Source organism: Artemia sp. Qi Xiang Cuo, chromosome 5 (genome assembly GCF_049724085.1).
Source record: "Artemia sp. Qi Xiang Cuo chromosome 5, ASM4972408v1, whole genome shotgun sequence".
NCBI classification, from domain to species: domain Eukaryota; kingdom Metazoa; phylum Arthropoda; class Branchiopoda; order Anostraca; family Artemiidae; genus Artemia; species Artemia sp. Qi Xiang Cuo.
The window spans coordinates 75,523,689-75,546,139 of record NC_142798.1 but is presented as its reverse complement, the minus strand read 5'-3'; the positions used below and the strand labels follow the sequence as shown (position 1 = coordinate 75,546,139).

The 22,451-nt window shown below is 34.7% G+C and overlaps 1 protein-coding gene across 1 annotated transcript in view; it reads right to left on the bottom strand.

The window, feature by feature from the left end:
* ft (cadherin-related tumor suppressor fat) overlaps positions 1-22,451 on the bottom strand; it is a 163,049-nt gene that overhangs the window by 5,570 nt on the left and 135,028 nt on the right. Inside the window, exons 11-14 of the mRNA XM_089089942.1 lie at positions 20,605-20,855; positions 12,032-16,922; positions 9,311-9,839; positions 7,071-7,335 (exon numbers count right to left, since the gene is read on the bottom strand). Of these exons, the coding sequence (XP_088946068.1) occupies positions 7,071-7,335; positions 9,311-9,839; positions 12,032-16,922; positions 20,605-20,855 (5,936 nt within the window). The remainder of the gene's footprint in view (positions 1-7,070; positions 7,336-9,310; positions 9,840-12,031; positions 16,923-20,604; positions 20,856-22,451) is intronic.

Genomic DNA, 22,451 nt, shown 5'->3' with positions numbered 1-22,451 from the left:
CAAAAGTTACGCGCCTGAGAAAAATTGGCTTATTTTTGAAAAAAAGGGGAAAGACCCCCTAAAAGTTATAGAACCTTAATGAAAATCACACCATCATATTCAGCGTATCAGAGAACCCTACTGTAGAGGTTATCTACAAAAATGTGGAATTTTCCATTTTTTGCCAGAAGAAAGATCACGTGAAGAAGGATGCGTGTTTATTTGTTTTTTTGTTTTTTTTTCTTTTTCCAGGGGTAATCGTATTGACCCAGTGGTCCTAGAATATCGTGAGAGTACTCATTCGAACGGAAATTAAAAGTTCTAGTGCCTTTTTTAAGTGACCAAAAAAACTGGAGGGCAACTTGGCCCCCTCCCACGCTCCTTTTTTTCCCGAAGTCACCCGATCGAAATTTTAAGATAGCCACTTTGTTCAGCATAGTCGAAAACCTAATTTTATGTCTTTGAGGATGAATTAATCCCCCATGGTTCCCGGGGGAAGGGCTGCAAGTTATAAACTTTGCCCATTGTTTACATATAGTGTTGGTTATTGGAAAGTATACAGGCGTTTTCAGGAGGATTTTTTTTGTAGTGGGGGGTCGGGGTTAGAGTAGGGGTTACGAGGGAGGATCTTTACATGGAGGATATTTCCTTGGGAGAAGGGACATTTCTATGAAGGGGGCGGCAGATTTCCTAGCATTATTTAAAAAACGATCAGAAATAAAAGCAAGTTTTTTTCAACTGAAAGTAAGAAGCAACATTAAAACTTAAAACGAACAGAAATTATTACGTATATGAGGGGGTTCGTCCTCTAGTCAATACCTCGCTCTTTACGCTACAATTTTTTTTTAGTACTTTCAAAAGAGCCATCTATTCTAATTAACCGGCCTTTGTGATTCAGGGGTTTGTGATTCGGACAAAATTCGAACTTTAGCGTAAAGAGCGAGGTATTGACTAGGGAGCGTACTCTCTATTTTACGTAATAAAAACATACGAATATAGAAATTCGTTACGTAAGATAATTCGTAAGTTACGTCAGAACAAAATTTCGAGAAAGCCAATTAGCCAAAAAAAGGAAAATTAATATGCGAATTTCGTTTTAATTGTTCATGTACGGTGAGCCAAAATCAAAGCTGCATTAATTCAAAAACATTCAGAAATTAAATTAAAAAATTGAAAGTAAGGAGCGACATTAAAACTTAAAACGAACAGAAATTATTCCATTTATGAAAGGGGCTTTCCCCTCCTCAACGCCTCGCTCTTTATGCTAAAGTTTGACTCTGTCTCACAACTTTATTTTTTAAAACAATAAAAACTTTAGCGTAAAGAGCGAGGTGTTGAGGAGAGGAAAGCCCCTTTCATATACGGAATAATTTCTGTTCGTTTTAAGTGTTAATGTCGCTCCTTACTTTCAGTTAAAAAAACTTGTTTTTTTTAGTTAATAGTGTGAAATGGCCGCACTCCTACCGAGAATACGGCTCCGCTTGAGGTTTAACTATTTACCCCAGTTTTTTTCCTTTGTATATATACGTATAAATATGTATATGTGTACACATATATATATATATATATATATATATATATATATATATATATATATATATATATATATATATATATATATATATATATATATATATATATATGTATATATATAATATATTATATAAATATTATATATATATATTATATATATATATATTATTATATTATATATTTTTTTCCTTTGTATATATACGTATAAATCTGTATATGTGTACATATATATATATATATATATATATATATATATATATATATATATATATATATATATATATATATATATATATATATATATATATATTACATTGTTTGCTAACTAGTATCAAAGTCTCAAAAAAAACTTGAGCTCACTTAACACAGTCTTTGAAAAGAATAAAAAATAGCTGTTAGAATTTTTGCCAACTAATATCACAATTTAAAAGAAAAATATGACTTGGCACTCTTTGGAATTTTTTTTAGTACAATGCTACAATGTTTGCTAACTAGTATCAAAGTCTCAAAAAAAATAGTGTGAAATGGCCGCACTCCTACCGAGAATACGGCTCCGCTTGAGGTTCAACTATTTACCCCAGTTTTTTCCTTTGTATATATACGTATAAATATGTCTATGTGTACAGATATATTATATATATATATATATATATATATATATATATATATATATATATATATATATATATATATATATATATATATATATATATATATATATATTACATTGTTTGCTAGCTAGTATCAAAGTTCAAAAAAAAACTTGAGCACTTAACACAGTCTTTGAAAAGAATTGAAAATCGCTGTAAGAATTTTTGCCAACTAATATCGCAATTTAAAAGAAAAATATGACTGGACTTCGTGAACTCTGTGGAAAAAATTTTCAATACCATGTTACATTGTTTGCTAACTAGTATCACAGACTCAAAAAACTTGAGCTCACTTAACACATTCCTTGAAAAGAATTGAAAATCGGTGTTAGAATTTTTGCCAACTAATATCACAATAAAAAAAATAGTGCTAGTAACCTTAGTGTATTCTTTGGAAACAACTAAAATGCTCTTTTACAATGCCAGCCAGTATCAAAGCCTTCAAAAATTTGAGCTCACTTAGCACACTCTTTGGAAAGAATTGTAAACAACTAAAATCTTCGCCAACTAATATCACAATTAGAAAAATATGAGTGGACCTAGGGAAAAAATTGAAGATACACTGTTACTATTTGACAACTGATATTACAATTAAAACAAATGCGTTCACTTATCACACTCATTGAAAAAAAATTGAAAATCTCTATGGTTCAATAGGTCTATGTCTTCAAACTCCTTTAAGAGGAGTGACAACCGTTCTATACAGCAGAAAAAGTTGGCAAAACTAAGGGCATATCCCCTTTATTACTGTAGTCTCGAATGCTACTTAAAAAGAAGCATGAAGTAAAATCAATCGTTTCTTTTTATTGGCTCAAACCTAGTCAAGAGCAAAGCCGTATCTAGGGAGGGGGTAGGGGGGTTTGAAACCTCCCTTCCCCCCATAAAAAAAAATTGTTTGTCCGACTCATAAAAACGCAAGATATAACCTATAAACAAATTTTGATTTGTTTGTCCCCCCCTCGAAAAAAAAACTACCCACCCCTCAAAACAAAAATCATTGATATAGCCCTGGTAAACATCTACAAGCCTTCAATATATCGTTTATTTGGTTTGTTAGGGTTTTTTTGGTCACTTCGCAAAATAGAGGTGGTCGCATAAACTTCAGAGGGAAGCTCACTCGATTGGAAATTGAAAGTTATAGTACCTTTTTGATAGTCAAAAGTGATTAGAGCACAATCATACCCCTCCAATGCCTCTTTAAGTTTTTATGACCGCCCCAAAGTATCCAGGGAAAAAGACGCATGCAGACACTTCACTCTTTACTATATGCCCCAAATGGTGACGCTCAATTGGTTCCAACTTCGCACACAATTCCTGGATTGCGACTCACTCTTCATAGTGCAAATTTTCTGCAATCAGACTTTAAGTATTTGTTCTGCCAATCTTACAATCTCATACACCTTTTTGGTGAAAATTACTCTAATGTTCTGCAATTATTTCATCAAAGGCGGTAAATCCATTTCCTCAAAATGAAAAACAGTAATTATATTACTGTTTTCACAAACGACGGTGTTTAATTAAAAAAAAAAAAAAACTAGTTCTGGTCTACCGGCAAGTATTTTAATGAACTTATAATAACATAAATAATAATATAGCGATGGTGCTAATGACTGAGAATTAATCAAGATGATTACCCTTAAAGTCCAATTTTAACGGTAATTTATTTATAATAAAAACACAGTATTTGTGACAGTTATTTTATTATCATAGCTTGTATACTATATATCGGGTTTTTACAAGCTATTAAATTGAAAAAAACAAGTTTTTTTTAACTGAAAATAAGAAGCGAGATTAAAACTTAAAACGAACAGAAATTATTCCGCATATGAAATGGACTGTCCCCTCCTCAACGCCGCGCTCTTTACGCTAAGGTTTGACTCTGTCTCACAACGTTATTTTTTAAAACAATAAAAAACTTTAGCGTAAAGAGCGATGCGTTGAGGAGGGGACAGCCCTTTTCATAAGCGGAATAATTTCTGTTCGGTTTACATTTAAATGTCGCTCCTTACTTTCAGTTAAAAAAAAATAGTTTTTTTTTAATTTAATTTCTGAACGTTAATAAATTAATGCAGGTTTTAATTTTGGTTCACTGTACATGAATAATCAAAACGAAATTTTTATATTACTTTTACTTTTATTTGGCTAAATGGCTTTCTCGAAAGTTGTCTAATTTTATTTATGAAAGTTTTTATTAGTAATAAATATATATAACTCACTAATTAACTTACATAACGAACTCTTATATCCGTATATTTTTAATACGTATATTAGGGGATTCTCCCCCCTAGTCAATACCTCGCTCTTTACGCCAAAATTAGAATTTTTTTCCAGTTCTTTAAGAATGACCCCTTAATCACAAAGGCCGGTAATTAGAATAAATAGCTCTTCTGAAAGTACTAAAAAAAACATTAGCGTAAAGAGCGAGGTATTGACTAGGGGGCAAACCCAACCATATACGTAATAGTTCCTGTTCGTTTTAAGTTTTCATGTTGAAAAGTTTTCAGTTGAAAAGTCTTTCAGTTGAAAACTTTTTTTTTTTATTTAATTTATGATCGTTTTTTTAAATAAATCTGGGAAATCCGGCAACCCCTTCAAAGCAATATCCCTTCCGCCATGAAAACTTCCTCCATGGAAAGATCCTCTCACTTATACCCCGATCCATAGACACACTACCAGACCCTCCCCCCCCCTGAAAAAGTCTGTATACTTCCCAATAACCAATACTATATGTAAACATTGGGCAATGTTCATAACTTGCAGCCCTTACCCCGGGGACTGTAGGGTTTAAGTCATCCTCAAAGATATAGTTATTATATTTTTCGACCACCCTGAACAAAATGGCTATCTCAAAATTTTGATCGGTTGACTATGGGGAAAAATGAGCGTGGGAGAGGGCCTAGTTGCCCTCCATTTCTTTTGGTCACTTAAGAAGGGCACTAGAACTTTTAATTTCCGTTTGAATGAGCCCTCCCGCAATATTCTAGGACCAAGGGGTCGATACGATCATCCCTGAAAAAAAAAAAAATTAACACGCATCCGTGATCTTCCTTTTGGCAAAAAAATACAAAATTCCACATTTTCGAAGATAAGAACTTGAAACATCTACAGTAGAGTTCTCTGATATGCTGAATCCGATGGTGTGATTTTCATTAAAATTCTATGACTTTTAGGGTACGTTTCCTCCTTTTCTCAAAAATAAGGCAAATTTTCTCAGGCGCGCAACTTTTGATGGGTATAGAATCATAGAATCATAGAATCATTTTAATGAAAAACAGCTGTCATAGACACATTAAAAAAAATGCACTAAAAGGCGCTGTTTTTTACATGAAAATAGCGCCTACCTAACCTAACCTAAATTAGTCAGGTTAGGTTAGGTTAGGTAAGACTAAGCGTAGCTTTATGAAACTTATATACTTGAAATCAGCATAAAAATATGATTCTTTTGGTGTATCTATTGGTATCAAAATTGCTTTTGAGCCGACTCACTCCTTACTTACAGTTCATTCACGAACTGTTTGATACAAAATTCAAGCAGTCAGTTTTTGTACAATCTCGCAAATAACTTAAATACGGGTATTAATTGAGTGTTGTATGTGCCAAATTCAGAATTTCGAAAAAAAATAGGGAAAAAGGCTAAATTCATGAAGTAACAATAGATTGTTTATTTATAAGCTAATTAAATGTCCCAAATTACTAATCCTCAATTAAATATTTTTGTGTTGCTTGGGAATAAATATTTCCCCCAAAAATGACAAGAAATAGGCCTGAAATAACTGTTCGGAGCTCGTTTTACACATCCTCTCCCCTCAAATCAAAAGTTTCTACATAACTAAAAAAAGGCTGACTATCTCTAGCTCTGTCTTTTATATTTTTTAAGTTTGCTTTCACCTGAAAAACATGGTTGAGCGAAATTAGGCAAAAAACAATATCGCACCCATCGGTTTGTACTGAGGGAAGCCCCGATGCCCAAAAATTTGATGATTTTTAACTTATTCTTATAATTTCATTTTTTTCACTGTTTGTGCAAGCTCACCCTCCCACATCTTATACTTCTAAATTAACTCCTGCACGCGTACCAACCCACTCGGAAACGTGAAACTATGTATAAAAATACGAAGTAACTAAAGTACGAAGCCAGCAGGTGAAAAATTTGGATGAACTAAAATTTTAAAAAATTTAATTACTTTTAAGCGTCCTTTATGAACAAAAAAAGGAATAAGTCATTGTATACATTAGAGCAAATTAATGACAATTTAAATAAACGATGAAAATAAAGGATAAATAAGTTAAAGATCAATATTAAGTGAAAAAAATATTGATAAAGTGAGATAAATAAAAATTAATGAATAATTAATAGACTGGGAAATCCATGAACCAAATATGGGGAAAAATTAAAAGTGGTAAGCCGAGTTAATAAACTATTAAAAAGTATGGGATCGATAAGATACAAAGATAAATAAGAAACTAATAAATAATAAGGAAGTCAAATTGAAATGAAGTGGTTTGAATAAATAATAGAAATTCAAATTAAACAAAAAAAGTATATTAAATCGACAAAGTGAAAGATAAACAGGGAAATAATGAATAATAGAGAAATAAAGTGTGATATAAAAAAAATTCCACAAATTTTAGTCCTTTAGAAAATAATACATATTTAAGTTAAATAACAAGAAAAGTATGACGACGGTAATGTACAAGATAAATAAGTAATAATAAATAATAGATTAGAAGAAGAAATTAGTTAATTAGATAAATCAAAGAAGTTTACGTTAGCTAAACCTCAAATATACTGAAATCAATAACGTTAAAGAAGCAATAAAGCAATGAATAGGGGAACATTTTCTTAGAACTATAGCTGTTTAAATAAATAAAACAAAGTTGAAATATATAATAAGAATGAGCCCTTACCAAATTCATATCTAGTAAATCTTTCCTCTGGAGCTCCACCAATGGTAAGTAACGTCAGGTAAGGGTCAAGAATATCATGAAGACTGTTTAGATCTAGCTCTTCTCCCACTAGGACATCATCCAGAACTATAAAAAGGGACTTTTGCTTACAGACTACTGTCAGGTTATGCCATGCTCCATCGGATACAAACCGTTCGGGTATGGTCATATTTATATCCAACTGAATTCCAGAATGAGATGTATATTGGATAAAGCCCTCTTTGATCTAAAAAACACGAAATCTGAATTATTCTTTTTTATGACCGTAAGTTGGCAAAATTCGAGGTAATTTACCAGAAATTACCATATTTACCATACCAGAAATTACCATAGGCCATATTTAGACGACGAAACAGGTGCACAGAAACGGTGATTTTTTGGGTAGCCCTAATTATACCATGTTGGTTATTTTAGAACAGCGAGCCATAAGTTGGCTCACTTTTTAGTTCAGCCATAAGTTGGCAAAATTTGTGTAAAACTCACAAATTACAATTCCTAGTACCAGAGTACATTTTAGATGACTAATAGGTACATTGAATCACTATGTTTCTTGACATTAGTGAGATGAATATTGAATAAATCCTTCTTTGACCAAAAGAGCAAAAAAGGTGAGTTGTTTGTTTTCATGACTGGAAGTTGGCAAAATTACCATTCTTGGTAGCAGGGCATAATTAAGGTGACGCAATAGTAACAATGAGACGGGGAATTGTGGGGCAGCCCTTTTTATACCATACTGGTAATTAGAGATAATTGAGTTGTATATTGGATAAAGCACTATTTGATCTAAAAAGGATAAGAGGTAAATTTGTTGGTTTTTACAATCATAAGTTGGCAAAATTATCATTTTTGGCGAAAGGGCATAATTAAGATGACGCAATAGTTACAATGAAGCGGCGAATTTTTGGGCAGCCCTGTTTATGCCATGCTAGTCATTAGAAATAAGCAATTCGAAGCACTATTTGATCTAAATAATAATAAAAGGTAATTTTTTTTTTTTTTAAATTAGCGTAAAGAGCGAGATGTTGAGGGGTCAATCCCCTTTATATACGTAATAATTTCTATTCGTTTTAAGTGTTAATGTTGCTCCTTAATTTCAGTTGAAAAAATTTGTTTTTTTATTTAATTACAGCCAGAAGTTGGCAAAATTTTTGTAAAATTTCCAAATTAGCGGTCCTAGTGACAGGACACAACCTAAATGGCTAAATAGATAAATGGAAACGGATTATTTTTAAAAAAAGGTATTCTCAATGAGGAGAACCAAAAGATGAATGTTTGGTACATTACAAATTCCTCCTTCCAACCCACATTGCCCTACATATCTTCCCTTTGCAAACAGCTTAGTAAACGTTTCTCATCAATTGAAAAGGTCACATACGATTTTGAGTCATGGCAATGGCAATTTATTTTTGGCCCATATAAAGCAAATGTACAAAAAGAGATAAATACAGCAATCATAGCTAATTTTTTATTATTTGCCTTCAGCATTAGCTTTATAATATTTCTGAGTAACTCTAACTGGGCCAGAGACACCAATCTGGGTGAAGGCAGAGGGTGAGGTAATTGCCCCCCATCTCCCCTAGGGTTCGGAAAACACCATTGTTGTTAGTTTGATTAAACACGCCAAAAATGTATTCTCCTAGATTTAGATATATTTTTGCATCTGTATTTAAAAAAAATTGTCATAACCATTGCCCTTCCCCCTACATTTTAGTGAATTGTCTCCATTGATTGCCAATTGGTGCAAAAGCAATTTACGGTGCGGATGGTACTATCCACTTCTACTGAACTCTGTTCAATTTTATATCATTCAGCTGAAACATACTTCGTATTATGTTTATCAACAAAGACTTTTATACAATTATCAATATCTTATTAACAATGGCGGAAGTTGAATATGTTTCCTTTTCCCTCTTCTATCTTAAAAGCAGGAAGGCTAGGGCTTTTTTGTACTACATCGTGTACGCCTAAAGGCTTATATAGCCTCATAAGAAGGACAACTGTGGCGAAAAATTAAAGTTCAAATTTTATCATTAGTTAATCAGAAAGTATAGGTGGCGACGAAAGAACTTGTCTTTTTTCTTATAGCTATCTATGGTGGTAAGCCGAAGATGGGCACTGGGCACTGGTTGCTTTTTCGCTCGGTTGTCGTTTGAGGATTAATTTAAGCTTTCTCTCTCATTAGTGTTTTTGTTCATACTTACAGTTAGAGCAGTGTAGTCAGTGTTGGTTTCAGCATATATAAGACATCCTTCTTTCGTGAAAGTTCGGAAAGTAACTGATATGAATTTTTCCGTGTCATCTCTAATACTTCTCGCTCTGCTGGTGAACCCTCCCGGCTTCTGTAAAATCCTTCTTTTGTATTTCTCCGACACTTTAAACTCCAAGTATGATTGATTGTCTAACGTTACAGGCTGGAGTGCAGTATTACAATTAGGAGCGAAAACGCCACTACTGCACTGACAAGAAATGGAGTTCCATTTGTCAATACAGTTATCACTCGAGCCGCATGTCTCACCAAGTGCTTTACATGGTTCGGGAATTCGCTGGCAAGTATTTGAAATACCTTGAAGACTGGTGGGTCGTGTCATATCGAGTGGACGACCGTTGACTGATACTGATTGGATACATCCGATAAAGTCGTCATTGTGAACCTGCAGAGGGCGTTCCAAAACTGGTTCTATTGATGGGATGCCACCAATGTAGAGTGGCTGTCCATTGAAATTAAGGGTTCTAGAAAGAAAATAATAACATTAAATCTGGTGCGAGAAAAAACTAGTAATCAAAATAAATAAATTAAATAATAAATAATCATAATATAAGTAATAAATATATAATAATAAGTAAAAATAATGAATAAAAAATAAAAAAATTAGCAAGCTAAGAAAATTAATATACGAAAAATTATTTAAAAATTTTGAAATTCTTGAAAATGACTCCCTCTTGATACAATGAAAATGAAGAAGATGGTTCCTCAATGAGATGGTAGAGGCGCTAATTTATGCTTTCAGTTGAATAAAAAGTTATTATTGAATAATGCCCTAAAAAATTCGGATTTTTTCAAAATAAATCCTCCTCTGACAAAATAATCTTAAAGAGAATATTGAAAAGATATTTTGTCAACAAGAAGATGGATGCATTGAATTTTATGGTATCAATTGAAGAAAAATTTACCCCCACTGACATAGGGCCTAATATATAGGTAACTGATTTAATTGACAAGACTTTTCATAAGCTTTACTGATAAAAAGATCTTGCGACACTCAGATTTTAACAAACGTCTTCAGAGTCTCCACTAGCACACGGTTCAGATCAGGAGCAACACTGTGGGCAGTGGGGGGCAGTGGTACCCCTGGTTCAAGCCCTTTGGAGTACACATAATGAACTAGTACATAGCCCCTTAAAGATAGCCAATTTAGAAATAAGTGCAACAATTATTTAGTAAAGACTCATATCATGAACGAAAAACGTGGCATTATAAAACATTAAAAAAACAACGATTATTTCAAATGGTAGTAAAATTTCACTTGCAAGAATTCATGCTGGTTTATTTCCGTTGGCTGATTAGTTAATTACTGTTTTTTCTAGTCATATCGTAACAGCTACTATTACAATGAAACCCATGTACTAAAAACAAAAAAAGAAAGTATTGTCCTGTTGGCTGTGATAAAAATAAGAAATATATCAGCTTATAAAATACAATTAGAAGCCGTATATACTTAGGATAATATATACTTAATAAGAAAACTTAAAAAAACCACTAAGGGTAAAACTTAAATAAAAATATTGAAGTAAATTATAATTTGAAGAGGATTTAATTTAAACTATTGCTGAACAGACACGTACGGAGGTGGATGGTCTGGGGATCCACCCCCTATAAAAAAGTCCCAATTTTTTCCGAATTTCTTGGCACTTCTTATTCATTTTTTAGTAGCCCCCCCCCCCCTCCCAAAAAAAATCTACGGACAAGCCTGTCGCAGAATATCCATGTCTTTTTTTTATCAATTACAAGTAATTCATCATCCAATTAATAAAAAAATAAAACCTTTTGATTTTGCCTAAAAAACTATAAATGTAAAAATAAGATATGAATCGTCAGAAAACAGAATGTCAGAGTATTCCATGATAGCGGCACTACTTTTAAGGTGCCATAAAAGCCAGATTACTTGACAGGCTAATAGAGTGTAAAGTCTTGGGCCACCTTCACGGCCAGCTCAATATTTTTGTTTCCTATAAGAATTTTTCCGGAACATGAATAAGGTTTCTATGCTTTAAACAAGAAGACCCGAGCAATGTTGAACTCCGGAATAAAAAGTATTCCCCATTTCAACCCCGCAATCGAGATCCCTTCTTAAAACTCAATCTTAGGTTAAGAATTTTAGATACGGCACCTTAATTATGGGCCCTTTATAGACTTAAATTGATAAAATGTGTTTTATTCAAGCGGGCGCTGAAATTTCATTAGCCTTGGCACCCACAAAGCTGTAATCGACGTCACTTGATCGTCTCACGATCAAGTGACGTCACGTGATGATCACTCATCACGGCGTCACTTGATCGGTTCGTTTGACAAAATTTAAACTCCATTCCAGGGTTATATTCAGGAAGAAGTACCCAGTTTGAACCCCCTCCTCCAAAATTTTTCTGGCTCGTAAATTGATTGTAAAAATGCATGTAAATGAAACCATATCTCCTAATAAGATAAAAGATGTTTTTCAAACCCATTAAATGATCTTAAAAATGCAGGTATAAAAACCCTTATTTGGGATCGTTAGGCAATGTTTATGGAATGTAAACCCCTTCTTTTTCAGGCTTTGAGTAACCCCATTCCCTCACATCCCGACCTCCCCCCCCCCCCCTCAGAATAAAATTCTGGATACAGCCCAACACAATTGTACAAACTTAACTTAAACATTTTAACTTACCCTGAAAATCCACTGTAGCTGGTGGAGCAGCTCTTGTCACCAGGCTTACACTCTGTGCATATTTCACCACTGTGTGTACAATCAGCTACGGTCAATGAGCCCACTCTTCCGTTTCGTGTTGCAGTTATTCGGTACCATCTCCCATCTGTCACTTCTTTCTCCACAAAAAGTGAAGCCGTGGCTGTTTGAATACTACCAAATAGAAACCAAGGTCGACCTTCGTAAATTTCGAGAGCCACAAAGTCCGAGCGACCTCCGTTCTGATGACCGAAGTTATACATCAGAAGCGCATCAGGCTTATTAGTAGAGAAAACTATTGAAATATCGTTGGTACTAGCCTCCAAAGATGGGAATGCCATATATGAAAGTTCTTCAAAACCAAAAGTGCTCTTTTCACAAAAAGATCCATAGAAATTATCAAGACATTGACATTTGTAACCAGGCTTTAGATTTAGACAAGATCCTCCATTCATACATGGATTTGGCCTGCAAGAATCTGAAGTAATCTCACAGCCTAATCCCCTAAATCCGTTTCTGCAAAGACAGAAAAATCCCCCATCTCGAGTCTCTTGGCAAGTACCACCATTTTTACAGGGATTAGCTTCGCATATTTTAGGCTTTACTGTGTCACATGTCCGTCCGTGGTAAACAGCTGTACAAGTGCATTTGAAATCTTTGCCAGATTTGGTGCAAGATCCCCCGTTTTTACAAGGGTTTGGTGAGCAGGGATCTTGACGAAGGTCACATTCTTGTCCGCTAAACCCAAATCTACAACTGCAGGAATATTCGTTTTTAACCATAGGAGTATTTAATACCAGAGATGTTGAGCTGGTTATTTCTGGTGAGTCATATATATGATAGGCCGCAGTACATTCACCACCGTTTAAGCAAGGGGATTCTTGACATGGTGTGAAATTGAAAGCAATACCATGGACATCAAATAAGTTGTAAAACCGGTCCTTGTTGGTCATAAGTACATTATACACTTCTTTCTTTGCCAAATATCCCTCCTCAGAGGTCTTGACAACAAGACTAATGTCAAGATGAGATCCTTGACTATTAATACTGAAAATCTGTGGCTCTCCTTCCTCTTTGAAGATATTTTGCAAGAGGTTCTTTAAAGGCCGCCAATAAGTACTTAGAAAATTTTCACCCGTCTTGTTGTAAATCCTTATAGGAACAGCAAAGTTCAAAGTCTTATTTGCAAAGAAATCAAAAGCAACAGACACAGTTGATACCACATCAGGATGTACTCCATCATTACCTGATATTTTAAAAGAATAGTTACCAGGGCTATTAATTTTGCTAGCATAAAGTGTACATGAATTTTGAATAGAAAAGGCGCTAGTTTCGCCGTTGAGTATGCGGCACTGATAGTTGCCAACTAAATCTACATCATTTGGTGGAACATCTGCAACTCTACCTTTAAACTTTACGTTAGAATAACTATTTACCAGGATTTGCAAGGCTCTTGGAGTAGAGGGATTATCATTTTTATCTTGAACGATGACTTTAACTGGAAGAATTGATCTCATTGGTGGATTACCACTGTCAATCACTTCGACTTCGAGTAATATTTCACTGAACACCTCCCTATCAATGGGTTTTGTTGTTCTAACAAAACCAGTGTCTCGATCAACTGTAAAAATATCACGATGGTCCCCACCAACAAGAGTATACTTAAATGGACCTCCATTAGGAGGCAAGTCTGGATCGCTGGCACTAAGTACTGCAACACTTGCACCACTGGGCTCATTTTCTGCCACATAGCCAATAGGCAAACCTCCTTCAAAATAAGGGCCATTATCATTTACATCTTTAACAGATATATGAACAGTTGCTAAGCCAGTTTGCTGGGGAAGTCCATTGTCTATGGCAGCAACAGTAATATTAAAATTAGCTTCGAGCTCTCGATCAAGCCTAGAGGTTGTTTCAACCACTCCAGTCTGGGGATCGATTTTGAAAGTGCCATTAGCGTTTCCATGAAGAATGGTGTAAGAAAACTGGTTATTCGGTGCACGGATGTCCTTATCAACAGCAGTAACAGCAACAATAGAGGAACCAATACTTGCATTTTCATATACGGACACTTCATAAAGAGGTTGCAGAAATACAGGAGGATCATTACCATCTTGAATAGAAATAACCACCTGAGCCTCATCAGTATCGTTACCTCTTATTCCGCCGCTATTTTTCGCAAGCACTGTCAAAACTACACGGCTCTGGCTTTCCCTGTCAAGGTGCCTTGCAACACTGATCACTCCCGTTTCAGGTGATATATGAAATCCTTTTTCATTACTTGAACCAACAAAAAGGTAATAAACTATGCCATCATCACCGCCGTCTTTATCCAAGGCCTGAACTGTCCCTACACTTGAGCCCAGAGGTGCTGATTCAGAAACTGTGAAATGAAAAACTGGCTGGACGAACTTGGGGAAGAATTCATTGACACCAGTAACTCTGACTTGAACTCTTGTAGAGCCAAACATGGAAGAATCAGGGTTTGTAGCAATAATATCAAGCAGAAAGAGGTTCTTTTCTTCAAAATCAAAACCCACTTTAGAAACTATTTGTCCAGTTTTTGGGTCAACAGAAAAACTGTCTTTACCGTTTCCGCCAATAATGGAATATTGGATAATGGCATTGCGAACTGAATCTGTGTCTACGGCTTCTAATTTGAACACAGATGTCCCAGGAGGGCTGTTTTCTTGTATTGTTCCTTCATATATTTGTTTTTCAAATTTAGGAGGATTATCGTTTACGTCAATAAGCAAAACAGTAACAACAGCTGTTGCTTTCCTTGGGATAAATCCAAGATCACTTGCTGTTACATTGAGCACATACTTCTGTACAGTATCATAATCAAGTTGGTTAGCCACAGATATTGACCCAGTGGTGGGATCAATTGCAAAATGATTCCCCGGTGCGTGCTGCAGTATAGAATAACGTATCATTCCATTTGGACCCATGTCTTGATCTGAAGCAGTAACTGTTACTATGACTGAGCCAACTGGCTCATTTTCTGGAACTATGACTTGATAGCTCAAAGCGCTGAAAGTTGGAGTGTAATTATTTTCGCCAGTTATTACCAAATGAACAAATGTTTCATCGCTTTGTGGCGGTACACCTCTATCCATGGCTCGAACTTGAAGCACGAATTCAAGCTCTCTTCGTCCAAATAGAGGACTGGCAACAGATAGCCAACCGTTTTCTTCGTTAATAGTAAAAAAATCTGAGCCATTCCCAGCGATAATGGCATATTCTATTTGAGCATTTACACCATAGTCCTTAATATCAGTAGCGCGTACTTGGATTATATTTTGGCCGATTATAGCAGCGTCAGGTACAGGTGAGAAGTATGTTTTCTTTTCAAAAACGGGAGCATTATTATTTGCATCAACTATATTAACATTAACGAGACACTCGCTAGCCAGAGGTGGCTTGCCACGGTCAGATGCAACAACAATGAAAGAGTAAATATTTTCCGGGGAGGGACCTCTTCGTGAATACTTGTAACGAACTACTTGCTTGGAGAATATTTCCCCGCTAGTTGGATCAATAGAGAAAAAATCCGAAGGTAATTTAAGACTATACGACACCATCGAATTGGGTCCTGATTTATCTCTGTCTATGGCTGTGACTTGACCCACAAATGCCACATTCCGCTGCAGTTCAGGAAAGTTGAAACTGTAAAAACTATGCTCAAATTCAGGGTTATTATCATTTTGATCCTGCACCGTGATTGTCAGAGGTGTCTCAGCCCTCCAAGAACCATCAATAGCTGTGACCTTCAGCACGTATTCTTCCTTCGTTTCTCTATCAATGAGTCCTGCAACAGTTACATTACCGGATACAGGATCAATACGGAACTTTCCATTGGGGTTTTCAGAAAAACTATAGGTTGCATTCGCATTGCTACCGATGTCTCGGTCAGAGCTTGTTACTTGAATCACAAATGTTCCTATCGGAGCATTTTCAGTAACGTTCACGCTGAATAACCGAGTAAAACGAGGTGGATTGTCATTCTTATCAGCAACGTTTACTAAAACAGTTGCAGTTCCTGTTTTTGATGGTACACCCTGATCAATTGCTTCAATAACTAGAGTATAATGAGCTGCTTCTTCTCGATCAAGCTTCGCCTTTGTGAATATTTTACCAGTATTTTCCTCAAGGTAAAAAGTTTCAGAAGCACTTCCTTTGAATCGGAGTCTATATGATACTTCACTATTTCTGCCAGAGTCAAGGTCAGATGCCCGAACAGTAATTAGCAGCTGAGGAGGAGCCTGCTCTTCTAGAATCGTCGCGTTATAAATTGAACGTTCAAAAACTGGAGCATTGTCATTAGCATCAGTTACATTTACTATAACACTGGTAAATGCTCCAAGTGACGGGTCATCAGAATCTCTTGCTTCAACCCATAATTCATACTGTGGAAAAGTTTCGAAATCTAGGCCTTGATCGACTTTCAGCTCTCCTGTCTTTTTATTAATAGCGAAAACGTCACCAACATCGCCACCGGCAATATAGTACTTGATTTCTCCAGCTTTCCCACTCTTTGGGGAGCTTGCTGAAAATCTTGTAAGCACTTTATTATACACCTCTTCCGAAATTTTGAAAACGCTATCTGTCTTAGTAATAACTGGGAAATTTGCAGCCTTTCTTAAATTAACTGCCAAATCTGTTGTAGATGAAAGACGCTCTACTCCGTTGTCTGTTGCACGGATCTCGAGACTAAAGCTCTTGTCGTTAGGAAGCAAAGTAGCTGTTTTGATAACACCATTGGATTGATCAATCTGAAATTTATCAGCATCATCTCCTGATAGATGATATGTCACTCTTCCATTATTTCCAATGTCTAGATCTTGTGCTTTGGCCCCAAACACGAATGAACCTGCAAAGACAAGTAAGTTTCATTGAATTTTTGCTACAAAACATACCATGCAGTGTATTATAACTTGAGGAAACGAGATATATATTCTTGTTTCTTGTTCATTATTATTAATACTTTTATTAATGCTTTAACGTTGTTCTTTTGACTACCTTTCAGAGATTCTCTTTTTCTTTGTGTTTATTTAAATCTTATGTGGAAAAATATTGTTATCAACCTGCTACTACGCCTTAGACCTCACTCAAACAAAGGACAAATTTTCTTTTCTTTTTTATTCATGTCAGCACTTTTCTTTTTTTTTACTTTAGCCTTTTGCTTTTGACAATCTATCAAAGGTTTATTCCTTGTAGTTTTTTATTATTAGCACTAAGTCAAATGGCAAAATGCAATAATCTATACAATAAATCGTCTTAAACCCTAATCAAAAAAGGAAATATTTTCCTATCCTTTTTAATGTTATTATCACTTTTTTTACTTTTATTTATGGTTTAGACTTTTCTTTTAGCTATCATCTACGAAGTGCTTAACCCTTATATTCGTTTTAAATCCGATACTCAATCAAGTGGTAAAATACAATGTTCGACATAATACAAGGTCTTGGACCTTTATCAAACGAATGAAATATTTCTCTTTTTTTTCATTTTCACAATTTCATTTTTAATTTTTCTTATAATTAATTTTTTTTACGATTGACTATCCATCAGATGATTCACCCTTGCATTTATTTAGATATCATTACTAAATCAAGTGCTGAAACATTTTCACCACTTGACCAAACTTCCCCACTTCACAAGTGGAAATATTTTTTTTTCTTTTTTATTATTAACAGTGCTTTTAATTTTACTCGTACTTTAGTTTTTAAGAGAGGCCATGAGTTTATCGTTAAAAGAATTTTTTTCGAGGAAGGGGGGACAAAAAAGCTTTAAAAAACGCACCAAAAAATTTTTTATATTCGTTTTTGTTACGTTTTTACAGGTCAGACAAACATTTCGAGGGCGGGGAGGAAGTCAAACCCTCCCCCCTGGATACAGCCTTGAGTGTATATGCTCAACTATGCTAAAATTATGAAGAGAAGGATCAAATAATTTTTCTACAGTTGGAGGTTCTGTTTCCCAGAGGAAGCTATCTGTTGGACCGACCTTAGAGTCAAATTTCAATGTGCAGATAAATAGAAAATTATATGCTAAGTCAATATATGCTTTTGCAGCGCACAAGCATTTCCTTAAACATTTTTGGAAATCCCCTCTTTTATGTGAAATACTAACTACAGGGACGTACACAAGAACAGGGCCTCGGGGCCCACCCCCTTCCGAAATATTGAATTTCTTAAATTTCCGGGCCCTTCTTATTCAGTTTTCTATGCTATTTTTTTTATTACTCCCCCTCCGAAAAAAATATTATTTAACCAAAAATTCTGAAGTAGTTGCCTGACTGACTATGCCCTACTTTTATCATGGTTTTAATAATTTGGGGAAAAACTACTAATTAGCTATGGAGAAATAAATCATTAAATTCAAAAGTCATCAAGACAAAAAGGAAATAAGTAATTTCAAAAGCCTAGTAATTTCTTATGACACATTACATCTTCAGCGAGATATATATTAGACCATGCTTACATCTAAGAACACACTTTTTGAGATTAGCCGCCGCCATTAACTTTCAAGAAACAAATCACGAAAGAGCCAAGTAACCTTAAGGCAACTATGAAATAGATCGTAAACAACGAATTACATTAAGGTGAGACACGATATTCTCGCTGCTTCATCTTTTTTAGATTTGGAGCAATTCTTATTACAAACATCAAGAATTGAGAAAAGAAAAACAATTTTTAAATAGATTTTTTAGTTAGTAACAATGGTACACTTCACTAGAATAGGCTTCAGGGAGAATAAAATATTGTATTTAATTTATTAGTCTGCATTTTCATTTTAATCCATATTTTATATTTTAATTTGCATATTAATTGCTCACAAATTTATTTTAATATATTTTATTTGAATTTAATTTATTTCAAGGCAAAAATTCTAAAAGTGCCAAGTGACCTTGGGGAAAACGCAAAATAGATTGTAAACAATGAATTCTTGTAAGTGAGACACGAAAACATAAGTTCTTCAGCTGAAGCAAGTGCTCACGGGAAGTCTTTCAGTCCAAAGCACACCCAGAAATCCTAATATTTTCGAACTTCTGAGCACTTGTTATTCAAATTATCAAATATTTTTTGTTATTGCTTCTCTAATTAATTTCACAAATTAATTAAACAATCATTTTAATTAAAATAAAATTTAAAATAATTATCTTAAACTGATTTATATTTTCATAGTCACGAAAAAGTGCTTTCGACGTCATTTTTGCGAAATATATAGATTCAGAGTTCAACTAGTTAGGGAACTAACAACATTGCAGAAAAGAGAACTTAAAAAATTTTAATCAAACTTTCAGTCTTAATTGAAAGTTTAAATAAAAGCTTAACTGAAAGTCAAACTGAAAGTCTTGAATGAAAATTTAACCACTAAAGACTTAAAAAAGAAATTGTTCACACTTTCAATCATCTCGACAACTATATTTCAAAATACTTTACGTTAGATTTTTAGACAGTTAAGATTTATACTCCATTTTTTCAAATAAAGCAGTTCTACTGATGGTTTAATGTATTTTCTCTTATCATATTTATTTTCTAAGATATTTAGAAATTTCTTGGTTTTCGAAAACGTCTCTTCCTTTTTCCTCTTTCTCGTCCCTTTTTTTCATTCTGTGAAATAGCGGAAAACTAAAAATTAAGGTTTCCATTTAACTCAGTTCCCGTTTAACTCAACCCCCAATTAACTCAATCTCAGTTTAACTCAATCCTATTCCACTCAATCCTCATTCAGCCCAACCCCCATGTAGTTCAACCCTTATTTAACTGAACCACAATACAACTCATACCACGTTTAACTCAACCCCAATTAACTGAACCCATGCACCTCAAACCCCGCTCATTTCAACCCAATTCAATCCAATCTTCATAACAGGTTAAGTTACCTTGGATTGAATGGAGTTAAATTGACTGTGGGTTGAGTTAACTGCACCTGAGTTGCATGGGATTGAATTGAGTGGGGGTTAAGATGAATCAGAGTTAAGTTGCATGGGAGCTGAGTTAAATAGGGTTGATTTAGATGGGGGTTGAGTTAAATGGGGATGGATTGAAAGGGGCTGAATTAAAAGGAGGTTAAGCCCTGCGCACGCCAGAGCTTTTGATATCATATTTGTTGTAGCCACATCTTGGATGCCTAAAAAAAATACTTCTCTTACAAAAGACCGCTTATTAATAACCGTAAAGAACTGAAGCGTATCTTTAGGTTTTATGCAATCCTTAAAATCTATGTTGTATAATACACTGTTCATTGAATCACCACGGTGAGTCACCGCGGCCAACCTGCGGCCAAAACTGAAGCATGTCTTTAGGTTTTATGCAACCCTTAAAACCTATATTGTATAAGACGCTGTTCATTGAATCACCACGGTGAATCACGGCGGCCAAGCTGCTTAGCCTAAGCCTTCAAATTTATTTTCAAAAAAAGTAGGCTTTCAATATCAATTAAAAAAAAAAAAAACTTTTTACATCATTAGGATTGTGAATACAGTCTTAAAATTTAATTAAATTTTAAATTAAAAACGAAAAAATAATAAAATATATTTTACTTACCAATTGGTAAGTTATTTGACAATACAACTGTATTTGAACTGGAGGAGAAGGTTGGTGCATTATCATTCACATCTAAAACCGAAATGACTAGACTAGCTGTTGCTGACAGCATATTTGCTGGGTTGCTATCGGTTGCCATTACTAGGAAATTGTAAGTTGTAACTGTTTCTCTGTCAAGGGACGCACGCGTTGATACAATGCCAGTTTCTGGGTCAATTTTGAAAGCAGCATGATTTCCAACAAGTGAATACCTAAAGAGAGGAATGTGATCAAAAGTAAGTACGAACGTACTGGAACGTAAAAAAGGTGACTGGATTCTTCAATCCCCCCGAAGTCAAATGACTTTTCTCTAACTTCCTATTTAAGACTTTAATAGTTACTTCTAATATGAAGGATTTCCACTCATTCGGGGTCTTCAGAAGATCAGCGAAAGATTATTTAGTTTTCTTTCTGTTCTGATAATTATTTTTTGAAAATATTGTTCGAGTTCTCCTGTACTTCCGGCCAGTGTGCCTTTTGAGTAGGAGGGTTACAAGATTTTTATTTGCGTTTAATAAAAAAAAAAGTGAATCCATCTGTTGTTCCTTGCTATTTCAACTCATTAGCAAAATGTTACTTCTCTTTGAACACAAACCAATATCCAAAAATTGTCGATTTTATAAGGTTCTCGATTGGTAGGATTGCAAAACATAGTCTCTCTAAGAACCCTATCACACATGTAAACAGAGAGACTGGACCGTTCACTGAGAATGGTCCTAAAAAAAATTGCATTTATCTTCTTTTATTTCTGTAACACGGAAAAAGACAAAATCGCGAAACCATAGAAAAATTGTAACAAACTACAAATTTCTTCGTACTTTTCTTTGTTTTTTTTTTGTTTTTATTTTCCTTCTCTCTCTCTATGCATTTTTCTTCCATTTTTCATTTCACCATTCGCTTCATTTCAATTAACCACTTTTCTTCCCTTCTCATCTCTGCATACACATATACTGAATATTTAATCGTCAGACACAGGTATAGGGAGTTCTGATCCCTTAGAGATTCGGAGGGGGAAGGATCCCAGAGGAGGGTAGCTAATCTTTCTTTGGAAGATGGGATTCCTTAATTCTGAGGGGATAAGCCTCTCCCTGTGGACATGTATCATTTCGATACTCAAAGTTAGTTAAAACCATAGTTCTGTAGTTAAAGCACAGTGTTTCTGCAAATTAAGCGTCGTTATTTGACTGAACATAGGACGTTTTTACATAGAACGTTAGGTCACTGACAGTTTACCTAATTTTGCCTAACATTTAAGACCCTGTATAGGTTTATACAGTAAATCATGTCAGTAAAATGAAATTCAGTAGCATAGAGTAAATAGTTTCACTAAAATGCTGGAATGTTTATGCTTGAAAGATAAGGACCACAAAAAGGTATCTTCCTCTCAACGAGCTGAGGGACTGTAATTCTCGTTTTGTCGGCTATGGTGATTCCGACGGTGCAGTTTTAATTTCGATCAGACACCATTTTCGAGGAGTTTCCGGCTACTTTTTCGAAGTTCCCTTAATTTTCTTCTTTTTTTTTGCAATAAACCTTTCAATTAGCGGAAATAACAGTTACCATTCGTAAATCAGCTTCAAATGGCGATTATTCCTCACTTGACAGTCTATTTTTCAAAACGTGTTCTAAAATTGTTGTCTACTATGGGGTAGAATTCGTTCTTTAATAGGTTACACATGGCGCTGCAACCATGACAAAGGACCCAAGGGCCCTCAGACCATCATCTCCCCCTGTCTTATTAAAATTGCCTGCCACCTCATTTGCTTTGGCTGAGATTTTAGGGTTTTTAATGAAACTAGTGATATTTC